The sequence below is a fragment of the Barbus barbus genome (genome assembly GCF_936440315.1).
Source record: "Barbus barbus genome assembly, chromosome: 34".
NCBI lineage: Eukaryota > Metazoa > Chordata > Actinopteri > Cypriniformes > Cyprinidae > Barbus > Barbus barbus.
Window position 1 is genome coordinate 27,841,913 of NC_136762.1, and position 21,072 is coordinate 27,862,984.

The window sequence follows — 21,072 nt, forward strand, 5'->3', positions numbered from 1 at the left end:
TATTTGTAGCAATAGACAACAATACATTGTAAGGGTCAAAATAAGTGATTTTATTTTTATGCCAAAAATCATAAGGATATTAAGTACAGATCATTTTCCATGAAGATATTTTTTAAATTTCCTACCGTAAATATATCAAAACTTCATTTTTGATTAGTAATATGCATTGCTAAGAACTTCATTTGAACAACTTTAAAGGTGATTTTCTCAATATTTAGATTTTTTTGCTCCCTCATATTCCAGATTTTCAAATAGTTGTATCTCAGACAAATATTGTCCGATCATAACAAACCATACATCAATGGAGAGATTATTTATTCAGCTTTCAGATGATTCATGAATCTAAATCACTGGTTTTGTGGTCTAGGGTCACACACACACACACACACATTATATATATATATATATATATATATATATATATATATATATATATATATATATATATATCTAAAATTATAAACGCAACACTTTTGTTTTTGCCCCCATTTTTCATGAGCTGACTTTTTCTATGTACACAAAAGGCCTATTTCTCTCAAATATTGTTCACAAATCTGTCTAAATCTGTGTTAGTGAGCACTTCTCCATCGAGATAATGCATCCACCACAGAATGATTCTTGCACAGGTGTGTCTTAGGCTGGCCACAATAAAAGGCCACTCTAAAATGTGCAAGTAATGGTAAAAAATAAGAACAAAAAATGCCCTTGCATGTGTTTGTGTGTTGTTTGCATGTTCATCTCTGTGTGACAGTGGAGCTGTATTCCAATGTGGTTTCCCACCATCTGTTCATTTGACTGTGAAGTAAACAATACTAATTTCAAATATGAAAAAAAAGTTAAAGATAAGAAAGTTAAATGTCAACATCATGAAAACACTAAACAGATCTTAAAAATATGTTTTTTTTAAATAATAATAATAATAAATAATAATTTGTGAAATATGCTTGTGTTGTGTGAATGTACTTGTTTCAGTCATCAGATGGCGACAGACCTGGAGAATAACATCACAGTGAGCACACATCCACTGGAGAGCACAGTACTGATGTGAGTATATGATCAATATCTCCATCACTTATTCTGCAGATATCACATTGCCATGGGTTATTATCATTACCCGTACTCCACTGGAGATTACAGATAATACAGTGGACTCAATTATTGCTATCACTTTATCATGGTATTCCTTTGTTAATTTGCAATCAGTTATTATGAGCAATTATAGCTATTATCAGTAATTTCTGTATTTTATTGTTATATGTGATTATAGGTATTTTATTATCAATACCTCCACATGGAAATAACTCACAATTACACTTCATTTTACATTTAACATAATATATATATATTTATTATAGTAATAACAGTATATTATGCATAATAGCATGCATTAAACCCTAAACCAAACCCTACTGTAAGCAGGCCTACAGGTTGTGAGCGCAGAATTACGCTGGAAGAACGCACACCTTAAAACAAAGGGTTTCACTTCCTAAGGTGTCCTTGATACAGTGGAATTACATTTTTATAGGGTTTGGTTTAGGAATAGTAGCTTGACATTACCAGTTTGATGATAAATCATGGAAAAATTCCCCACAGTTAGTATTACCGTTTCATATTTTAATTATCATTAAAACTGTGTTTGATTACCGCGATTTGAACAACTCATGATAAATAAATGCTATCCAGCATAAAGCAGAGTTTTCAGTAAAGCAGAGCACACAGATTAGTGTAGTTTTGTGTGAAAACATGGCAGAAAGCTGCAAGGTTTTAAACGAGTGCTGAGGGAATTATACAAATGATTATATGAATTAATTAATTATACCTCTGAAGGTTTTGACTGTCTTCAGAAAAGATTCAAAGGTGTTTCGTTTTTATCTTCGCTCCATGTAATACCTAATAAAGTAGTGTTCTTTACGGGAAACAGCTGTAATTCTGCTGCTTCATCAGCGCCACCTGCTGTCAGAGACTGGATTTACAGAGACTCTGTTCACATTCAGTCTGTGTGCAGTTTCTGTCTGGACTAAACACAGACCGGATTTACATGCTCTGCTGTCATTTATGACCGGTTGATGAAAAACAAGCTTGTGTGGATTCTACACATTTAAACTATTCAGATAAGCTATCTAGAGTTATTATTGGACAGATAAAATACATGTAATCATTTATTAATCAATTATCATTTTGACTTAACTCCTTTCTTTATTTAAAGGCTGAAATGTGAAGTTTACCATTTTATGAAGCTTTTTCAAAGCTTTATTTAAACATTTCATAAATTTTTTTTTCATTCAACATAAACAGTTGTCAGTCATGATGTCATTTAAAATCCAAACATCATTGGTAATGTTATTGTTTTAGTGTTTATGCAAAAAAAAAAAGTAATTTGATTTGTTGTTTGTTTATTTTAAATATAAAACTTGGTGAAACTGAATCATTTCCAGCACATTTTAACAATACTGCGAAAATACTGTTAACCATGATAATTTTGGTCACTATAATCGTGATAATAAATTTTCATTCCGTTACATCACTACACTGTAAAATAGAGTGTTAGCAAATAAATCATATCTTTACTCATGTTATCCATCAGCATCCAGCATGACTGGCGAGACTTCCTGCAGACACAGGATATCCTGGAGAAGAGAAGCCCCTCCCCTCCCTCTCTGTCCTCAGACAAGATGAGCGCGTCTATCAGCATGACCACCCTATCAGATGGCAGCACCCCCGTAAGCCCCGCCCTCTTTCCTCTTTCGCAAGCTGATGGTGTAGATGCAGGAGTTTGAGGTGTTTTAGGTCAGTTTGTTCTGAAGGTCATGACGTTGTGGAGCATCACATGCATTTGGTAATGCTTGTTTTCATACATGTTCCCTGGTAGTAATCAAGGTATTATTTTACATACCTTTGACATACCCATTATGTAAATAAGGATATGGAGCAGTTGTTCTTCCATGCTGAGAAGATTGTGACTGTTTTGTTGTTTAATGAAATCTTATGGAATCTGAGTATCTCACACTTGGTTGCATATTTCATATGTGACCAGTAGAGGGATCTGTTGTTCAGGCGTTAGTGTACAGTACAGCTTAACACAAACACACACACACACACACACATTCACACATGCACATACACACACACACATACACGTGCACACGCACACACACACACACACACACACACATACATGCACGTGCACACGCACACACACACACACACACACACACATGCACGTACACACACACACACACACACACACACACAAACAATCACACGCACACACACACACACACTGCATCTTTTAGCTACTGTTCAGTTCAATTGTTTATGGCTGTTTTTACAATATAAGTAGTTGCAAAGCAGCTTTAAAAGAACAGTCCATGCCGTTTGCAGGTTATGGATGGAAATGGAAAAAAAAAATGATTTTTGACCACACAGATGAGAGCTTATGCACACAGGTATGGCTGCGGATAATAAGCTCAGATGGGAAACACTGTACCTCGCATTCGTTTCATACAGATTACATAATCAGAGAATATTTGTTTTTGATTTGAATTGGTTCATTTAAAAGTAGACACTTGAAGTTTTCTATAGACATATTTCTCATGCCTGTGTGTCAAGTTTCTGTTCATTTTCGTTTCAGACACATTTCAGAAAGAAGTTCACGCGAGACGGCAGAAAGCGCACTCTGTGTGTTTTCTTTATTTTACAAAAGCACAATGTTTTGTTGTTATTGTCAGTGTACACAAATAAAAGTAGACCCTTTACAGATTTGATTGATTTTAGTCTTATCTGTATCTGAGTCTCATAGGGTCTTTTCTCTGTTATCAGGAATAACTGCAAGTGAACATACCGGTGCTCAGAGGGTTAAAGAGGCTTCACTCGAAGATAAATTTAGATTTCAAGTTCTATATTGATTTTAGAACTGTTTAAATTATTTACAGTATATAACGAAGTACTTTATAATTAAATTGCCTAAACAAGCAACAATAATCCCTTTAAACCGTTCCTTAAGCCCCCCCTCCTTCCCTCCTGGGCGTATGGCCCGGGTCACTGAAAGCTGACTTAGAAGTGTCAAGAACTCAAGTTACTATACTTACATTTTGTGGTTATTATAGCTTAAGAAAATATCATTTTAACCTTTTCATGTTTAGTATCTTTCTAAAGGTCTCTGTGCAATTGGTAAAATGGTCTCTATTTCACATTAGTCACTTATATTATGAGTAATATTATGTATAATTCTGTTCTGCTGCTGAGGGGTGTGTCCTCCTCAGGGTCTGTGGGAATGTTTTCCTATCTCTGGTCAGGGTCATGAGAACCTAACAAACCAAAAGGTCTTTTATGTTTTAAATTACAACTGTTTTGAAGATTTCTTTGTTCTGGTCTGGATATATAAGTGAAATGGCAAAACACTATCTGGGGATTCTGTAACCAGAAAACACCCACACAGTGTGAGAGAGTGAGAGATGCGTAACTGACAGCAGAGAGACACACAGCAGTGAGAGTAAGAGTGCAGAGCTCCAGAGACTCTAAGATTCATCTTTGTGCAATTGATGTTATCTGTTTATCTGAACTGGAACTGAATTTAATTGTGGATTGGCTTCTAATTGTTTAATTATGTAATTGGCATGATACATTTTTACCTGACAAATAAAATGTTTAATTTATTCTGATCTCTTCTACAAAAAAAAAAAAATATTTCTATAGATTAATGTGCAGTCTGGTGTTTCTGCAAATCTGCATCCAGGATAGATCATACTGAAGTACCAATGAACATGGGGGACATCTTTATGGAATTCTGATTTCTGACTGTCACTGGCTTAACAAGTTACAGTTCTCGTGATTAGGGAAAAAGTACACTTTTTGTAATGGGCTAGCATGGTGTGGCATACTTATAGGTATCTAAGAACTGGTGAGTTTGTGTTGTGAATTCACTAAATGGCAGAGTGAAATTCTGTGCGATGCCAGGTCCTTGATGAACGAATAATTGAAAGTATGGGATTCCCAGAATAATCAAATACTGTATCTAAATTAATACATAATCGACATACAGCCTAATTTTAATGATCACTTGAAATTGGAGTCAGATGAACACGGAGCTAGACTAAAATTGAAACTAAATCCTGATAAATTAAGTGAACTTTGCAGAAGCGCAAGTAAAATACCTACATTATACCTTCGCCCACCAGTTGGATTCCATTTTTTGGCCAATCTGGATGGATCCTTACAGATCCATTCCTAAACTCAACAGACTTGTGTGTTTCTGGTTATAATGCGCAGCGCTGTAAAATCGCGTAAAAAGAATCATAGCGCAACATTGAGCAGATCTAAATTTTATGCTGCAGTCAACACTTTTGATTTCATTTTCATGTCATTCGTGACAGCCATAATGGATTTATTTTAACTGTACAGCAGCATTTGGGTTTCTGTGTTGCCATAGTTTCTACAGGCAGAAACCAATAGTGCGGATATTACGTCATCGATAGGCGACAATGACCAGGGACTAGCCTTTATTTAAAATTGTAATTTCTCTGGATTTACAAATCCTTGGGAACATTTGAGATAACAGAATACACGAGTGCATGAAATATATCACATCGTGCAAGTGGTTTTTGGATGTTTTATTACGAAAATCATACATATTGTGCCTTTAATGGAAAAGGTCAGAGAGAGGATGAAAAATGCTCATAAAAAGTAGTTTTTTGGAGAAAGAAACCTTGACTGACATTAGTGGACAAAACAGTATTTATAATTATTACTTGAAAGTTTCTTGTGTGCTTCGATCATGTGATACAGTCTAATATGGGCTGATGTGAAGTTGTAATAATTCCACTAGAGATCAGTACGGGGCTGTAACTGTAATCTTCCCATATGCCATGATCATCATCATCACTTATCACCAGTCCATGAATATACTGCATGTATTTATAAATACAGTTCATTTGTTTTGTTTTTTTATGTGTTTTCGAATATTGTTTAATCTTTGGTTAAGGGTAAAACCGTCTCCCTGTCGGTAGAGCACAGTGAATCTACCACATGGTCAAGGATGTAAATGTTGGCTAGTTAGCATATTTATGTCACAAAGGAAATTACTGTGTCTCGCTCAGTCTATTTCTCATTTGGTGTAATTGTATTCTGCTGTCCTGGTGTTAATTAAAGCACCAGACGAGAACAGATGAAGGTTCATCTGCCTCTTTCTCTCTCTGTCTTTTAACTTCATGACACTCAACATTAAATATTTAGCGGCTGTAGACTGCGTCAGAACGAGGCCTCGTGTGTGTCCGTAATGTGCATCGATCTGATCTCACTCTCGTGTGGTTGGGGACGTAGCCGATATTAAAGGTTGATTGATATGATTATGATCGGGGCTCTATTCATTAGAGCCGTGAGCATGATTGTCTGTTCAGAGCCGCTGGGAATAAAACACGCATTACTGATTCATCACGCGTCCTGCACCGCAGAGGAAGACGAGGAGAGACGGATGTCCTCAGGACGGAAAGATATGCCGTGCATGACTGATCAGAGACCGTGATCATTAATTATCGGAAAGCGCTTAAGATGCAGTTGATGTAAAGACATCATTTCAACTCAAATAACTCAGTGTGAGGTGAAAACAAAGCAGCTCAGTGTCTGGGTGTGGTCCGGCAGACCGAAACACTCCAGATATGGATTTTATGGCATGAATAGATGTATTTTATAGGGATAATTGAAGTGAAAATGCAGTTATTTATTCACCCTCATGTTGTTCCAGACCTGTATGACTTCATTCTGTTGAGCACAAACAGATGAGGTCAGGATGAACTGTTTTTATATGGAAATGTGACCAGTAGCACTGCTAAACATTCAGCTGAACATCTCCTGTTCTGTGGAAGAAAATCTGTCATGCAGTATGTAGAAAAAAAGAGGAACATTTTTAAAGGCTGAAAACAGCATTCACACTTCTGTAAAATGTGCCTGCTAATTTAACCGTAGATGTTAGTTAGGGTAGGAGCCACATTTAAAGGTTTTCCATTGGTTTTAGCCACTGAATTAGACCATCTCCACATGCCCGCTCTGAAAAAAAAAATAAATGAATAAATAAATAAATAAATAAAAACTTTACAGAACCTTTAGTTGAACACAATTGATTGCAATTGCAGTAATAGGTAGGGGGCGCTCTTAAACAACCACACCACTCCAATTTCATTAAGATGGGGATCCCAAACTGTATAGAAGTTTTCAAATGAATAAATATGATCAAGATGTGATTATCATAACTGAATAATAATCTTTTTATTCCAGGCTGGTTATAATCATCCACAGCTGGGTTGAGAGTACAGATGCCCCCTTCCAAAGAAAAGTATTTTAAAAGTATAAAGGAAAAGAGGTTATAAAAGTCAAATATGCTCTGCATATTTGCACCCAGATCTTAAAACCTGACAAAAACACCAATACACAGCATATATGCTTAGGAATCACACTCCATTTCCCAGCCAGACCTAAAGGTTAGGAACAAGATATTTTTCCCACACTTACACTAAGCTAGCCCACTAAGAAAGTAAATGACATTAAACCAAAGAAGAAAGATGTAGTATGATGCTTGTTCTTGGCGTCTGTTTCCATGGTGACTCTTCTCATAAGAATGTCTTTGTGTTCACCTTGAACTCTTAGTTTCAATCAAATGAGTTTTAATCAGCTGAGTTTTAATCAAGAGTTCAGGGTTTATGTGATGCCCATCAGCATATCCAGCTGCAATTATGGATATAAATGGCATTGACACAATTATACTGAACGTCCACAAGTCAACTAAACAAACTATGTCTGGTTTGTCCATATCTGTTTAGTCAACACAGAGATGGCAAGAAATAATTTTACCAGTTTTATTTAGCACTCATTAATCTGCCACATTTAGGTTCTTGTCAGGATGCCAAATCCCAAATCATCAACACCATTGGGGGCAAAAACAACAGAAAAATCCACAGACAGGAAGAGATCAATCAGGAGAGCAGACAGCCCAAGGAGTGGCAGAAGCAGATTCAGAGCAGGTGAGCGGTCAGGCTGAGAGCAGATCAAAAGCCAAATCCAGACCATGTACACAGTCACCAGGACACAATATCGATATGCAAGAGCAGAAGCCAGGTACCATGCCAAAGGTCAGAACCAGAATGGGCAGTCCAATTCTTTGAGAGACACATGAGAATAGAGCAACAAGTCTGACAAGACTGACTGACAGGCAGGGAGTACAAAATAAACTGATGAAGAGAAGAGTGTAGAGATGTAGCAGTAAAATCAAGATAATAATGAAAACATGAGGGATATTCAGCTGTGAGCAGCCATCATGTGGAAAACAAAACCAAAGCAGAAGAAACAAAGAGGAGGAGAAGAGATAAAACCAGAGTCCTGACAGGTCTAGTGAAATTAATCCATTGGTTAACAATATTCTTCCGGCAATATTCCAACGAGCTTGAGCTCTGAACCATGCATTGGTCTTGACAGGGGCATTTTCTCTCTGTGGTTTGATCTTATACATAGTGCCCATTTTATTAGTCCAGTTAACAATCATATACACTAATATTAAATCATACATAATTGTATTGAAAGAATAATTTTGTGGTTTCCATACAAAATTGGCAGGTGGTTGAATGCATACTGAATCAGGGCATTTGGTTCTATAGTTAATGACCACAGTCTCCATATGCCTTCTGGCACTGGTAGAGATCGAGATCAAGTACTCTAGATGTTGAAAAACACAATCTGAATTGAGGCAATCTCCTTACCCTACTTTACTACTACTAAGAAAACTATCGACTGGTAACTTAAAGGGGTCATATGATGCAATTTCTTGTTTTCCTTGTCTTTAGTGTTTTATGTAGTTGTTTGTGCATGTATACGATCTGCAGAGTTACAAAGCTCAAAGTCTCCCACAAAAGGATTTATTCTATCTAAAAGAGAAGGCTGATCAGGACCGGGCTGAAATGCCTCATTAAAACACGCCCCCACATGTCTACGTCACGATGTGGATATATTTGCATAATGCCGCCCAAATGTTCACACAAAGAAAGAAGGCGTGGTTTCAGTAACCGCAGTAGTGTTGATGCAGTCATGTCAGGGAGACAATGTGTGTTTCTAGGCGAAAGCAAAAGCACTTTATTTGGCCTTCCGAAAGTAGATGCATTTAGGAATCATTGGTTAATATTTGTTTACAACAGAACAGCAACCCAAATGTTCAAATTTGTGCAACGCATTTTATGGACGACCGTTTTGTGAACCTTGGTGAGTACAAGGCTGGCTGTGCAAAAAGGCTATTTCTAAAAAAAAAAAAGAGGGTCAATTCTGACTAGGCTATGACAATCTGGCGCTTCTGAATCAGCGACTGTAAGTATGTTTTGCTATTAGTTTAAGTATTTGCTATTGACTATTCAAATGCAAAGTTATGCGCAGTGTAGGGTTGTAACAATATACCGGTATAACGGTCTATCGAGGTTTGAACGTACACGATTATCATACCGTAAACATTTGCATATCTACGGTTTAAAAAAACATTTATGAAAAAAAAAATATAATAATCTCACCCGTGCATATGCAATTTATTTTGGCTGCTTCACTCTGCTGAAATGACAGACACTGTATCTAATCTCCATCCCCCGCTGAAAAAAAGTTTACATTTGCAGTATGGGAATACTTTTGATATAAAAAAAAAAACACGAGCGTGGGGTTGTCCTTGAAGACGAATCCAATTTGCAAAAAATGTGGACGCAAAGTGGCTGCAAAAGCAGGCAATAAATCCAACATATTCACGGACATCATCCCTCCGTGCAGATAAAGGTATGTCGCATTTATAACAAGTTATAAGGCCGTATAATTTCCGTGATGCAGAGGGAATCCCGGTGCCGTCGTGAACATGGGATTTACAGAATAACGTTAACGAGGTTGCCACTTAAAACGCGCAATCTGACGGATGGATAAATCAAAAGTAGATATGAGTGCCGCTGTTTTATCTACTACATACTGAAGTATGCATGCATGATACTAATGGTGTTTTCAGCGTCTGCATAAATATGAACATCAGCAGAGCTGCTCTGAGAGAAAACCAGTTTTATTTGAGAAAAAAACATTGTCAAATACTCTAAACACAAAGGTCTGCTACAACCCGTCAAAATAAAAGTTCAATTTAACTTGAAGTCCTGACAGAAATAAATTGTACAAATCACTTAAAAGTTGTGACAACAATAATATTCTTTATAATAATTAGTTTTAAGGAATATCATGTTTGTCCATGTTTTTACTTAGAATACATCTGTTGTGCAGCACTTTGCCAAAAATAAGTGTTGTTAAATTTTAATTTGATAACATTTTAAAACATTAATTAAAATGTTAAAGTGTGATATAGATATACATAAGGCTTATTGTCACGTATTCTGTGGGTGTGCCCTGGTTGGCCACCAGATGTCACTGTCTTGTCTGAGCACATGGGTTGTGTTGTGATTGTTCCATGTGTTCCCCGGTTGATTGTCTAACTCCGCCCTCTTGTTATCTCGTTATTGGTTTAGTGAATTCACCTGTTCCTGCTCGTTTGTGTCCCTATTTATGTTCCTGGTGTTTGCAGTTCTGTTCGGCCACGTTGTTACATGTTGTGTACGGTCAGTCGTGTGTGTTTCCTGATTCTTGTTTCTTGTTTCTGCCATGCTCTGTTTTCCCCCTCGGGGTAATTTATGTTTCGGTTTTGTTTCTTTTATAATTAAACCACCATTTCCCTGCACTTGAGTTCTCGCTTCATTTCTCTGCACGTATCATGACAGAACGTGGCCGACATCAGAGAACTCAGCGGGGAATGGATTCTTCCCATCCTCCAGCCCCTAACGTGAGGAACCCCACTTTTTTACGGATCCTCCAGGTCAGGACGCTGCACTCTCTCCGTCAGAGGGGCACTGACGTCAGGATGTTTGCCTGGACGTTTTGTGAGGCAGCAGAGGGTTTGGGATACAACGAGGTGGCTCTCAAGGACTTCTTCAACCTTGCCCTTGATGAGCCCCTCGATGAGGAGTGGATGAGGGAGTTACACCACTTGACTTTTGGGGAATTGGTGGAGTTTTTGACGCTTCTCCAAGCGGCGGTGCCCGCTCACAGCGCTCCCGAGGCGGCCGTGCCCGCTCACAGCGCTCCCGAGGCGGCGGTGCCCGCTCACAGCGCTCCCGAGGCGGCGGTGCCCGCTCACAGCGCTCACGAGGCGGCGGTGCCCGCTCACAGCGCTCACGAGGCGGCGGTGCCCGCTCACAGCGCTCCCGAGGCGGCCGTGCCCGCTCACAGCGCTCCCGAGGCGGCCGTGCCCGCTCACAGCGCTCCCGAGGCGGCGGGGCCCGCTCACAGCGCTCCCGAGGCGGCGGTGCCCGCTCACAGCGCTCCCGAGGCGGCGGTGCCCGCTCACAGCGCTCCCGAGGCGGCGGTGCCCGCTCACAGCGCTCCCGAGGCGGCCGTGCCCGCTCACAGCGCTCCCGAGGTGGCGGTGCCCGCTCATAGCGCTCCCGAGGCGGCCGTGCCCGCTCACAGCGCTCCCGAGGCGGCCGTGCCCGCTCACAGCGCTCCCGAGGCCGTGGTGCCCGCTCTCAATCCCCTAGTGGTGGCCGAGGATGCCGCAGCGGCGCCCCGCTCCCGGAGACGGAGGAAGAGGCGGAGGAAGGCCTTCTCCGTCCCACAAGGCCAGGAGGCTACCCAGGAGCTCACTGCTGGCCAGGAGGTCGTGCCAGAGCCACCCGTGCTCCTCGCCCTGCCGGCGCCACCCGTGCTCCTCGCCCTGCCGGCGCCACCCGTGCTCCTCGCCCTGCCGGCGCCACCCGTGCTCCTCGCCCTGCCGGCGCCACCCAAGCGCCTTGCCCTGCCGGCGCCACCCGAGCTCCTCGCCTTGCCGGCTCTACCCGAACTTCTCGCCCTGCAGGCTCCACTCGAGCTCCTTACCCTGCCAGAGACCGTTCCTGAGCTCACTGTCTGCCCTGTCACGGCCACAGAGGCCGTTTCTGAACTGACTGTCTGCCCTGTCACGGCCACAGAGGCCGTTCCTGAGTTCACTGCCTGCCCTGTCACGGCCACAGAGGCCGTTTCTGAACTGACTGTCTGCCCTGTCACGGCCACAGAGGCCGTTCCTGAGTTCACTGCCTGCCCTGTCACGGCCACAGAGGCCGTTTCTGAACTGACTGTCTGCCCTGTCACGGCCACAGAGGCCGTTCTTAAAGTCACTGCCTGGCTTGTCCCTCCGGCCCCACCCTGGCCGTGCGCTGGGGTTCCTGTTGGGCCGGAAACCCCCTGGTCCGTCCCTCCGGATCCGCCCTGGTCTCCTGCTCGGCCTTGGTCTGCGGGCCCCCTGCCTCTGCACGGGCCTGGCCCACCATCCCTCCCCCTGATCTGTCTCTTGCCCACCTCCCTTCTTGACATTTTGTATTTTCATTTTTCATGTTTTTGTGTTCTTAGTGTTGCAGGTGGAGCATCTGGGAGCTGCTCCTTTGTTGGGGGGTAGTGTCACGTATTCTGTGGGTGTGCCCTGGTTGGCCACCAGATGTCACTGTCTTGTCTGAGCACATGGGTTGTGTTGTGATTGTTCCATGTGTTCCCCGGTTGATTGTCTAACTCCGCCCTCTTGTTATCTCGTTATTGGTTTAGTGAATTCACCTGTTCCTGCTCGTTTGTGTCCCTATTTATGTTCCTGGTGTTTGCAGTTCTGTTCGGCCACGTTGTTACATGTTGTGTACGGTCAGTCGTGTGTGTTTCCTGATTCTTGTTTCTTGTTTCTGCCATGCTCTGTTTTCCCCCTCGGGGTAATTTATGTTTCGGTTTTGTTTCTTTTATAATTAAACCACCATTTCCCTGCACTTGAGTTCTCGCTTCATTTCTCTGCACGTATCATGACACTTATGGCTTTATTTTGTAATTGTTTTTTTGTTTTTGTTTTTTTTCCTCAGAAGGGAAGCTTACTTTCATTAAAATGATTTCAAGTTTATTGCAATAAAGGATTTGTTCACTCAAATAACTTGTTCTTATTCTTTTAAGAGTCATTGTTACTGATAAGAATTATTGTTTAATATATACCGTGAAACCGTGATATTTTCTGAGACGATTATCATACCGTGAAAATCTCATACCGTTACAACCCTAGCGCAGTGTAGAGTAACGCGATATGTGTGTGAGAGAGAGAGAGAGAGAGAGAGAGAGAGACAGGGTCACATCACAGTGGAGTCAACGGTCTTAACCGTGGCTTGTGTGCAAACACATTCGAGCATTATCACTGTGTCTGTCACACGACTCTGTTCTCTCTCGGGCTTGAACTGATGGCAAAATTAAGGATGTTATTAACTGTCTTTACACTCACCTAAAGGATTATTAGGAACACCTGTTCAATTTCTCATTAATGCAATTATCTAATCAACCAATCACATGGCAGTTGCTTCAATGCATTTAGGGGTGTGGTCCTGGTCAAGACAATCTCCTGAACTCCAAACTGAATGTCAGAATGGGAAAGAAAGGTGATTTAAGCAATTTTGAGCGTGGCATGGTTGTTGGTGCCAGACGGGCCGGTCTGAGTATTTCACAATCTGCTCAGTTACTGGGATTATCACGCACAACCATTTCTAGGGTTTACAAAGAATGGTGTGAAAAGGGAAAAACATCCAGTATGTGGCAGTCCTGTGGGCGAAAATGCCTTGTTGATGCTAGAGGTCAGAGGAGAATGGGCCGACTGATTCAAGCTGATAGAAGAGCAACTTTGACTGAAATAACCACTCGTTACAACCGAGGTATGCAGCAAAGCATTTGTGAAGCCACAACACGCACAACCTTGAGGCGGATGGGCTACAACAGCAGAAGACCCCACCGGGTACCACTCATCTCCACTACAAATAGGAAAAAGAGGCTACAATTTGCACGAGCACACCAAAATTGGACGGTTGAAGACTGGAAAAATGTTGCCTGGTCTGATGAGTCTCGATTTCTGTTGAGACATTCAGATGGTAGAGTCAGAATATGGCGTAAACAGAATGAGAACATGGATCCATCATGCCTTGTTACCACTGTGCAGGCTGGTGGTGGTGGTGTAATGGTGTGGGGGATGTTTTCTTGGCACACTTTAGGCCCCTTAGTGCCAATTGGGCATCGTTTAAATGCCACGGCCTACCTGAGCATTGTTTCTGACCATGTCCATCCCTTTATGACCACCATGTACCCATCCTCTGATGGCTACTTCCAGCAGGATAATGCCACAAAGCTCGAATCATTTCAAATTGGTTTCTTGAACATGACAATGAGTTCACTGTACTAAAATGGCCCCCACAGTCACCAGATCTCAACCCAATAGAGCATCTTTGGGATGTGGTGGAACGGGAGCTTCGTGCCCTGGATGTGCATCCCACAAATCTCCATCAACTGCAAGATGCTGTCCTATCAATATGGGCCAACATTTCTAAAAAATGCTTTCAGCACCTTGTTGAATCAATGCCACATAGAATTGAGGCAGTTCTGAAGGCGAAAGGGTCAAACACAGTATTAGTATGGTGTTCCTAATAATCCTTTAGGTGAGTGTATATTTACTTTGAAAGCTGAAGCTCGTGATTATGGTAAGGGGCGTTACATTTCCAACGCGTGCTTGTGCTGTTCGGCCAATCACAATGCACTGGGTCAGCTGGCCAATCAGAGCAGACTGCACTTGTCGGAAGGAGGAACTACATAGAGGAACTACAATTATATACAGTATTTGAAAAATAATGTGTTTTTTGATCATTAAAGCATGTCATCATATTCTGTTTTGTTTTTTTTTTTTGGAGGGGGGGGGGTTGTCTATGTCTATTCGATGCTTTTCTCATTTAAGACAATAATAAATGATCTTTTGATGATAATTTCTTAGCCTAAATTAATGTGTGATTAATTTGCAATTATTTAGATTAATTAATCAACACATTATGTAACTAATTAGATTGACCCAAAATAAAAAGCCATTAATCCAAGGATCTTTCAACGGTTTTAGATCAGCTTTTCTCCAAGGAGAACAGCATCAATTGTTGATGATTCCACCACATGGAGAGCCAATTCAGTTGGTATTTTCTGCATTAAAATGAACAAAGGACCAGGGATGCCTGGTACAGTAGATGTTGTTTTGTTCTGTGGGATTATACGGGAGCATAGAAAGCACATCGGCTTAATTGAAGAGGGCAAACTGGGAAACCCAGCATTGTTCAGTTGCTCCCAACTTTGTAGAACTCCAAACTTCATTGTCCCTCACTGAGACTTTCAACCCAGAGGCTTGACCCTTAATCACCAGATTGCTATTGCTTCTAGACTACTCCCTTCCAACTCTTTCATTATTACCCCATAATAATCCCATAATTTAATTTCCCAACCTTTTTCCTTTTATTCTTATTCTCCTCTTTCTGTATTTCCCCCTACTACTGTCCCCTAGTGCACTTCTCAACGTTCTGTTTAATGCCTGGGGAAGGGATTTTCTGAGAGGAAGGAGAACTGTAATTAGTCAGAGGAGCAATGGAAGACGCTCAAGAGGTTAAGGGAAGACCATACTATTTTAATTAAACCAGCAGATAAGGGGTATGAAGTAATCATCATAGATAGGGAACAGTGTGTGAGAGTGAGTTCTTCAGGCAGTTGGAAAGGCCCACTTAGGAATCTATGGAGATTATCAAATGAAACATTGAGGGATTCTATAAAGTATGTTTCCTCACAGAACAAGTGCATTATAAAACATGGCTAGATACACCTAGGTGTAAGAGATTTTACATTCCCCCAAAAACACATAATGACCATAGGCTGTTCCAGATGTGTCCCCAGAAAGACCAATAGTGTCAACAAACTTTCGTTTTAGCATCTTCATTCTAGCATCTTTTTAAGGCCCTATTTGGTTGGTTTCCAGAGATATTGGAATTTCAATATGGCTCCAGGAGTAAATTGTTAAAGGGGTCATCGGATGTCCATTTTCCACAGGTTGATATTATTCTTTAGGGTCTCAATGAAAAGTCTATAACATACTTTGGTTAAAATTTGTCAATGGTAGTGTAAAACAACACCCTTTTTACCCTGTCAATATCAGCTCTGTTCACAGCGACCCGTTTCGGTGCATGGGCCTTTAAATGCTAATGAGCTCTGCTGACCCCGCATCTCTCTTCCATGGGTGACGTTGGCTTCGTTCTTTGAGATTGTTAACGTTAGCCGCATTCATCATGGAACTTTCTAACTAGCACATTATTAGGAAATCGATTTGCAGATTCATTAAAAAAACCTTATACTCACTTTTTCTGATGACTGCTATGTTCATTGTTACATCCAAGAACAGAACACTGGAGTCATTCTTGTCTACACCTGCTCCGGTGTCGAAACAATGGCGGACTGATGACAGCTCACTCAGGATGGAGTCTGTGCTAAAACACCAGTCTCAATCAACAATCGTGGGAGGGGCCTGGGTCTGTGTGAAACCACAATAATTAGAGAATGGCTTGATCTGAGGAAGGGACTATTCTTCAAAAAATAAAATAAAAATAATAAAAATAAAAATTCTTCATAAAAAAAAACAAAAAAACATGGTGTATTTTTATCATTATAGAGTGGTTGTGTACATACACTGCCAACACACATTTATGTTCAAACAACATATAAAAGTGAATTTTTCATCTGATGACCCCTTTAAATTGCACACATTTTCAGTGGTCAAAAACCAAATGTGGGTCACTTTGCCAAAATATGCTGCTTGTTTTTTAAAAAGGAATGTCTGAATAATGTTGAAATTAGAAATGTATCTTGTTTCCTTCTGTCAAAACAATTGCATTGAACATACCTGTCTGAGCACCATAAATATTCTTTTTTTTTTCTTTTTTCAAAGTTTGTATTAAAGTATTAAAGGTATCACAATATGATTTTAGATTCTAGTTTCTGAAATTTGGTTGATTTGACAAGAGAAACCTACCAACTTCTTCCAGCAGCTCTATAACCACCAGAGTCAAAAACAATTTAAACACTGCCATTGTTATATAAACAGGAAATGTCATATGTAAAGGGTTATATGTAATTGAAAGGGAAATTGTCACGAATCTGGTCCATGCTCTCCTGGTTTACCACCACCAGAGGTCACCCGCTCACCACATTGACTCTCACACTACACAGCACACTGGACTACAGTTCCCACAATGCATTGCACAGATCACAGCTGTCACCATTCACTCATCACACACACCTGATGCTCATTTCACAATCACGCACTCACTATTTAACCTGGGACTTCCTCTTGCTCTGGGCCGAGTATTGTTAGCCTGTCTACTTTACGAAGCGTTTTCCGGTCATAGTGTTCCTGTTTGTTTTCCTGGTTCTGATTCTTGCCTGGGTTCCTGGTTTATTCTCTCTGCCTTGCCCTCTGGATATTGTACGCTAATCGTCGACCCACGCTTGCTCCACGGATTGCTGTGTCTTGCTTGCCCTTGCCATACCTGTCTGCTGTTGATTGACCCTGCCTGTCTTGACCATGATTTACAATAAAGCTTTGCACATGGATCCGCACGTCTCACGTCTCGTCAGCCCCGTAACAGAATACTCGGCCACAAGAGGATCCAGCGGCTTTTCTAGTAGACATTGGCCAGGTATGGACACTGCACGCCTGTTGTTAACCCTCGAGCAGTGTTCGAGACCGCACGAGGAATACATACAGGAGTTTTTAGATCTTGCATACTTTTCTGACCTGCCGGACTATGCTCTAATAGACTTCTTTTGTGAGGGCATTAATCAGCCGCTCAAACAACAGTTAATCCGTGAGGGTCCCCGTGCGTCACTCACTCAATTTATGGACTATCCTTTGCTGTGTGTGGGCTCTTCATTCACTGTGGGTGTTTCGGAGGAACGCAACACCGCACTCACTCGCAAAATGGCGGTAACAACAACACCCCTTCACGTCTCCGCTGTCAAGCCAGAGTCACAGCACGTCTCAGTGCCCCAGCCAGAGTCACAGCACGTCTCAGTGCCCCAGCCAGAGTCACAGCACGTCTCAGTGCCCCAGCCAGAGTCACAGCACGTCTCAGTGCCCCAGCCAGAGTCACAGCACGTCTCAGTGCCCCAGCCAGAGTCTCTTCACGCCGCAGCTCCTCAGCCAGAGTCTCTTCACGCCGCAGCTCCTCAGCCAGAGTCTCTTCACGCCTCCGCCGAACTGCCAGAGGCTGTTACCACAGATTCAAGGTCAGTCCTTCGAGTTCTGATATCCAGTGTGATGGACCCACCACTGATGTCGGTGCGAGTAGCTGGCATTCCCAGGGCCTCAACCCTGGCTGTTACAGAGACTGTTCCCCTGACCTCAGTGCTTCCCGTTATGGCGGTCGCCATTTTGAGTGTGTGGGCTGCACACTGTGCTCCTGAGGCCTCTCCTGTCCACGAGTCTGTTCCTGAGGTCTCTCCTGTTCACGAGTCTGCCCCAGTGCCTCCAGAGGTGGCGGCTTCGGCTGCAGAACCTCTCGAAGTGGTGGCACCTACACCCGTATCCCGAGAATCCAGTTCTCAAGTCACGGCCAGGAGTGCCGATCCCGTATCCCGAGAATCCAGTTCTCATGTCACGGCCAGGAGTGCCGATCCCGAATCCCGAGAATACAGTTCTCATGTCACGGCCAGGAGTGCCGATCCCGAATCCCGAGAATACAGTTCTCAAACTACGGCCATGAGTGCCAATCCCGAGAATCCAGTTCTCCAGTCACGGCCGGAAGTGCCGATCCAGATCCCCGAGAATCCTGTTCTCCAGTCACGGCCAGGAGTGCCGTTCCCGATCCTCAAGCGTCCGCGCTGCAAGAGCGCCCTCAAGCGCCCGCTCCTCCAGAGCGCCCCCTAGAGCCCGCTCCTCCTGAGCGCCCCACAGAGGCCACTCCAGAACTTCCGGTAGCTCAAGTCACAACTAAAGTGGCCGTCTGTGAACTCACGCTCTGTCCTGTCACGGCTAAAGAGGCCGTCTGTAACTCCTTGCCCTGCCCTGTCACGGCTAAAGAGGCCGCCTGTGAACTCACGCCCTGTCCTGTCACGGCCAAAGAGGCCGCCTGTGAACTCACGCCCTGTCCTGTCACGGCCAAAGAGGCCGTCTTTAACTCCTCGCCCTGCCCAGTCACGGCTATGGAGGCCGTCTGCGAATCCTCGTCCTGCCCTGCAACGAAGACTCTCCCAGTGTTGTCTGTCTCTGCTCTCTCTGTGTTGTCTGTCCTTGTTCTCCCCAGATCCCAGTCTCTGTCATGGGTTCCTGCCCTGTCTGCCTCCCTGTGGTGGTCTTCTGCTCGGGTCTGGTGGTTGTCTGCCCCGCCGTGGTGGTCTTCTGCTCCGGTCTGGTGGTCCTCTGCTCCGGTCTGGTGGTTGTCTGCCCCGCCGTGGTGGTCTTATGCTCGGGTCTGGTGGTCATCTGCTCCGCCCTGGTGGGCTCTGGTCTCGCCTGCTCCGCCCTGGTGGGCTCTGGTCTCGCCTGCTCCGCCCTGGTGGGCTCTGGTCTCGCCTGCTCCGCCCTGGTGGGCTCCAGTCTCGCCTGCTCCACCCTGGTGGGCTCCGGTCTCGCCTGTTCCGCCCTGGTGGGCTCCGGTCTCGCCTGCTCCGCCCTGGTGGGCCCCGGTCTCGCCTGCTCCGCCCTGGTGGGCTCCGGTCTCGCCTGCTCCGCCCTGGTGGGCTCCGGTCCCGTCTGCTCCGCCCTGGTGGGCCTCTGCTCTGTCAGTCCTAACCTGGCCTCTGGCTCCGCCCTGGTTTCCTGCTCTGCCGGTTCTGCCTCTGTCCCCGGTCTTCCCACTTCCTCAAGGACCTGGCCCTCCGTTCCCTCCCCCTGTTCCGCCTCCGCTCCACCGCCCTCCTGGACTATATAGGAGCGTCTGGAAGCCGCACCTTGGGGGGGGGCTATGTCACGAATCTGGTCCATGCTCTCCTGGTTTACCACCACCAGAGGTCACCCGTTCACCACATTGACTCTCACACTACACAGCACACTGGACTACAGTTCCCACAATGCATTGCACAGATCACAGCTGTCACCATTCACTCATCACACACACCTGATGCTCATTTCACAATCACGCACTCACTATTTAACCTGGGACTTCCTCTTGCTCTGGGCCGAGTATTGTTAGCCTGTCTACTTTACGAAGCGTTTTCCGGTCATAGTGTTCCTGTTTGTTTTCCTGGTTCTGATTCCTGCCTGGGTTCCTGGTTTATTCTCTCTGCCTTGCCCTCTGGATATTGTACGCTAATCGTCGACCCACGCTTGCTCCACGGGTTGCTATGTCTTGCCCTTGCCATACCTGTCTGCTGTTGATTGACCCTGCCTGTCTTGACCATGATTTACAATAAAGCTTTGCACATGGATCCGCACGTCTCACGTCTCGTCAGCCCCGTAACAGAAATAGTTTAATTTAGCTCAAAGGGAATCATTTATGATTTTATAGGGAATTTAAACAGACTCACTGTTTTACGGCTGATCACTGAGGCGGGCGGCAGTGATTCATTGACCAAGCCGTATAACAGCAACTCTGCACTGGATATTAATCCAAAATATAGTGAAAACACTATTTAATAGCACAGTAACAAAGATCGGCAGATTAAAACATTAACTTGTGAGCACAAAAAACAAGACACTTCTCTTTTCAATATAAAAAAGATTTTATTTATATAAACCTAAGACATAAACTAATCTAACACATGAACACATGCATTCACATATTCACACGTTGCAGAAAACTGCAAGTGAGGAAAGGATGAGTTTAAGAGAATGAGGTAACACTTTAGTTAAGGGGGCACAAATTACCATGAATTCATGCATAAATTCATGCATGAATTATGCGTTACTTCATGCATTAATATCTCATGAATTATCAGGAACTAACAAGAATTCAAAGTATTTCTATCATGACTTCATGGATGAACAACACATTAAGACATAACTAAGATGGGTACATCACCATGATTTATGATTTATTACACATGATCATGATGTTTTCTTTGTTCACCAAAAAAATAAAAAAGGCATTTACTATCCATTGTGGATAAATCTTTACTTTTGGTACATGAATCATCTTGAATTCATGCTGAAGGAGTGGATGCCGATCTACCATACCCTTCACAATAATA

The 21,072-nt window shown here is 43.0% G+C and overlaps 1 protein-coding gene across 1 annotated transcript in view; it reads left to right on the forward strand.

Annotated features, from left to right (window-relative positions):
• LOC306853992 (schwannomin-interacting protein 1) overlaps positions 1-21,072 on the forward strand; it is a gene marked incomplete at its 3' end in the record, with an annotated part of 268,241 nt that overhangs the window by 91,509 nt on the left and 155,660 nt on the right. The window contains exons 4-5 of the mRNA XM_079391751.1: positions 973-1,044; positions 2,585-2,720. Coding sequence (XP_079247877.1) covers positions 973-1,044; positions 2,585-2,720 — 208 coding nt within the window. The remainder of the gene's footprint in view (positions 1-972; positions 1,045-2,584; positions 2,721-21,072) is intronic.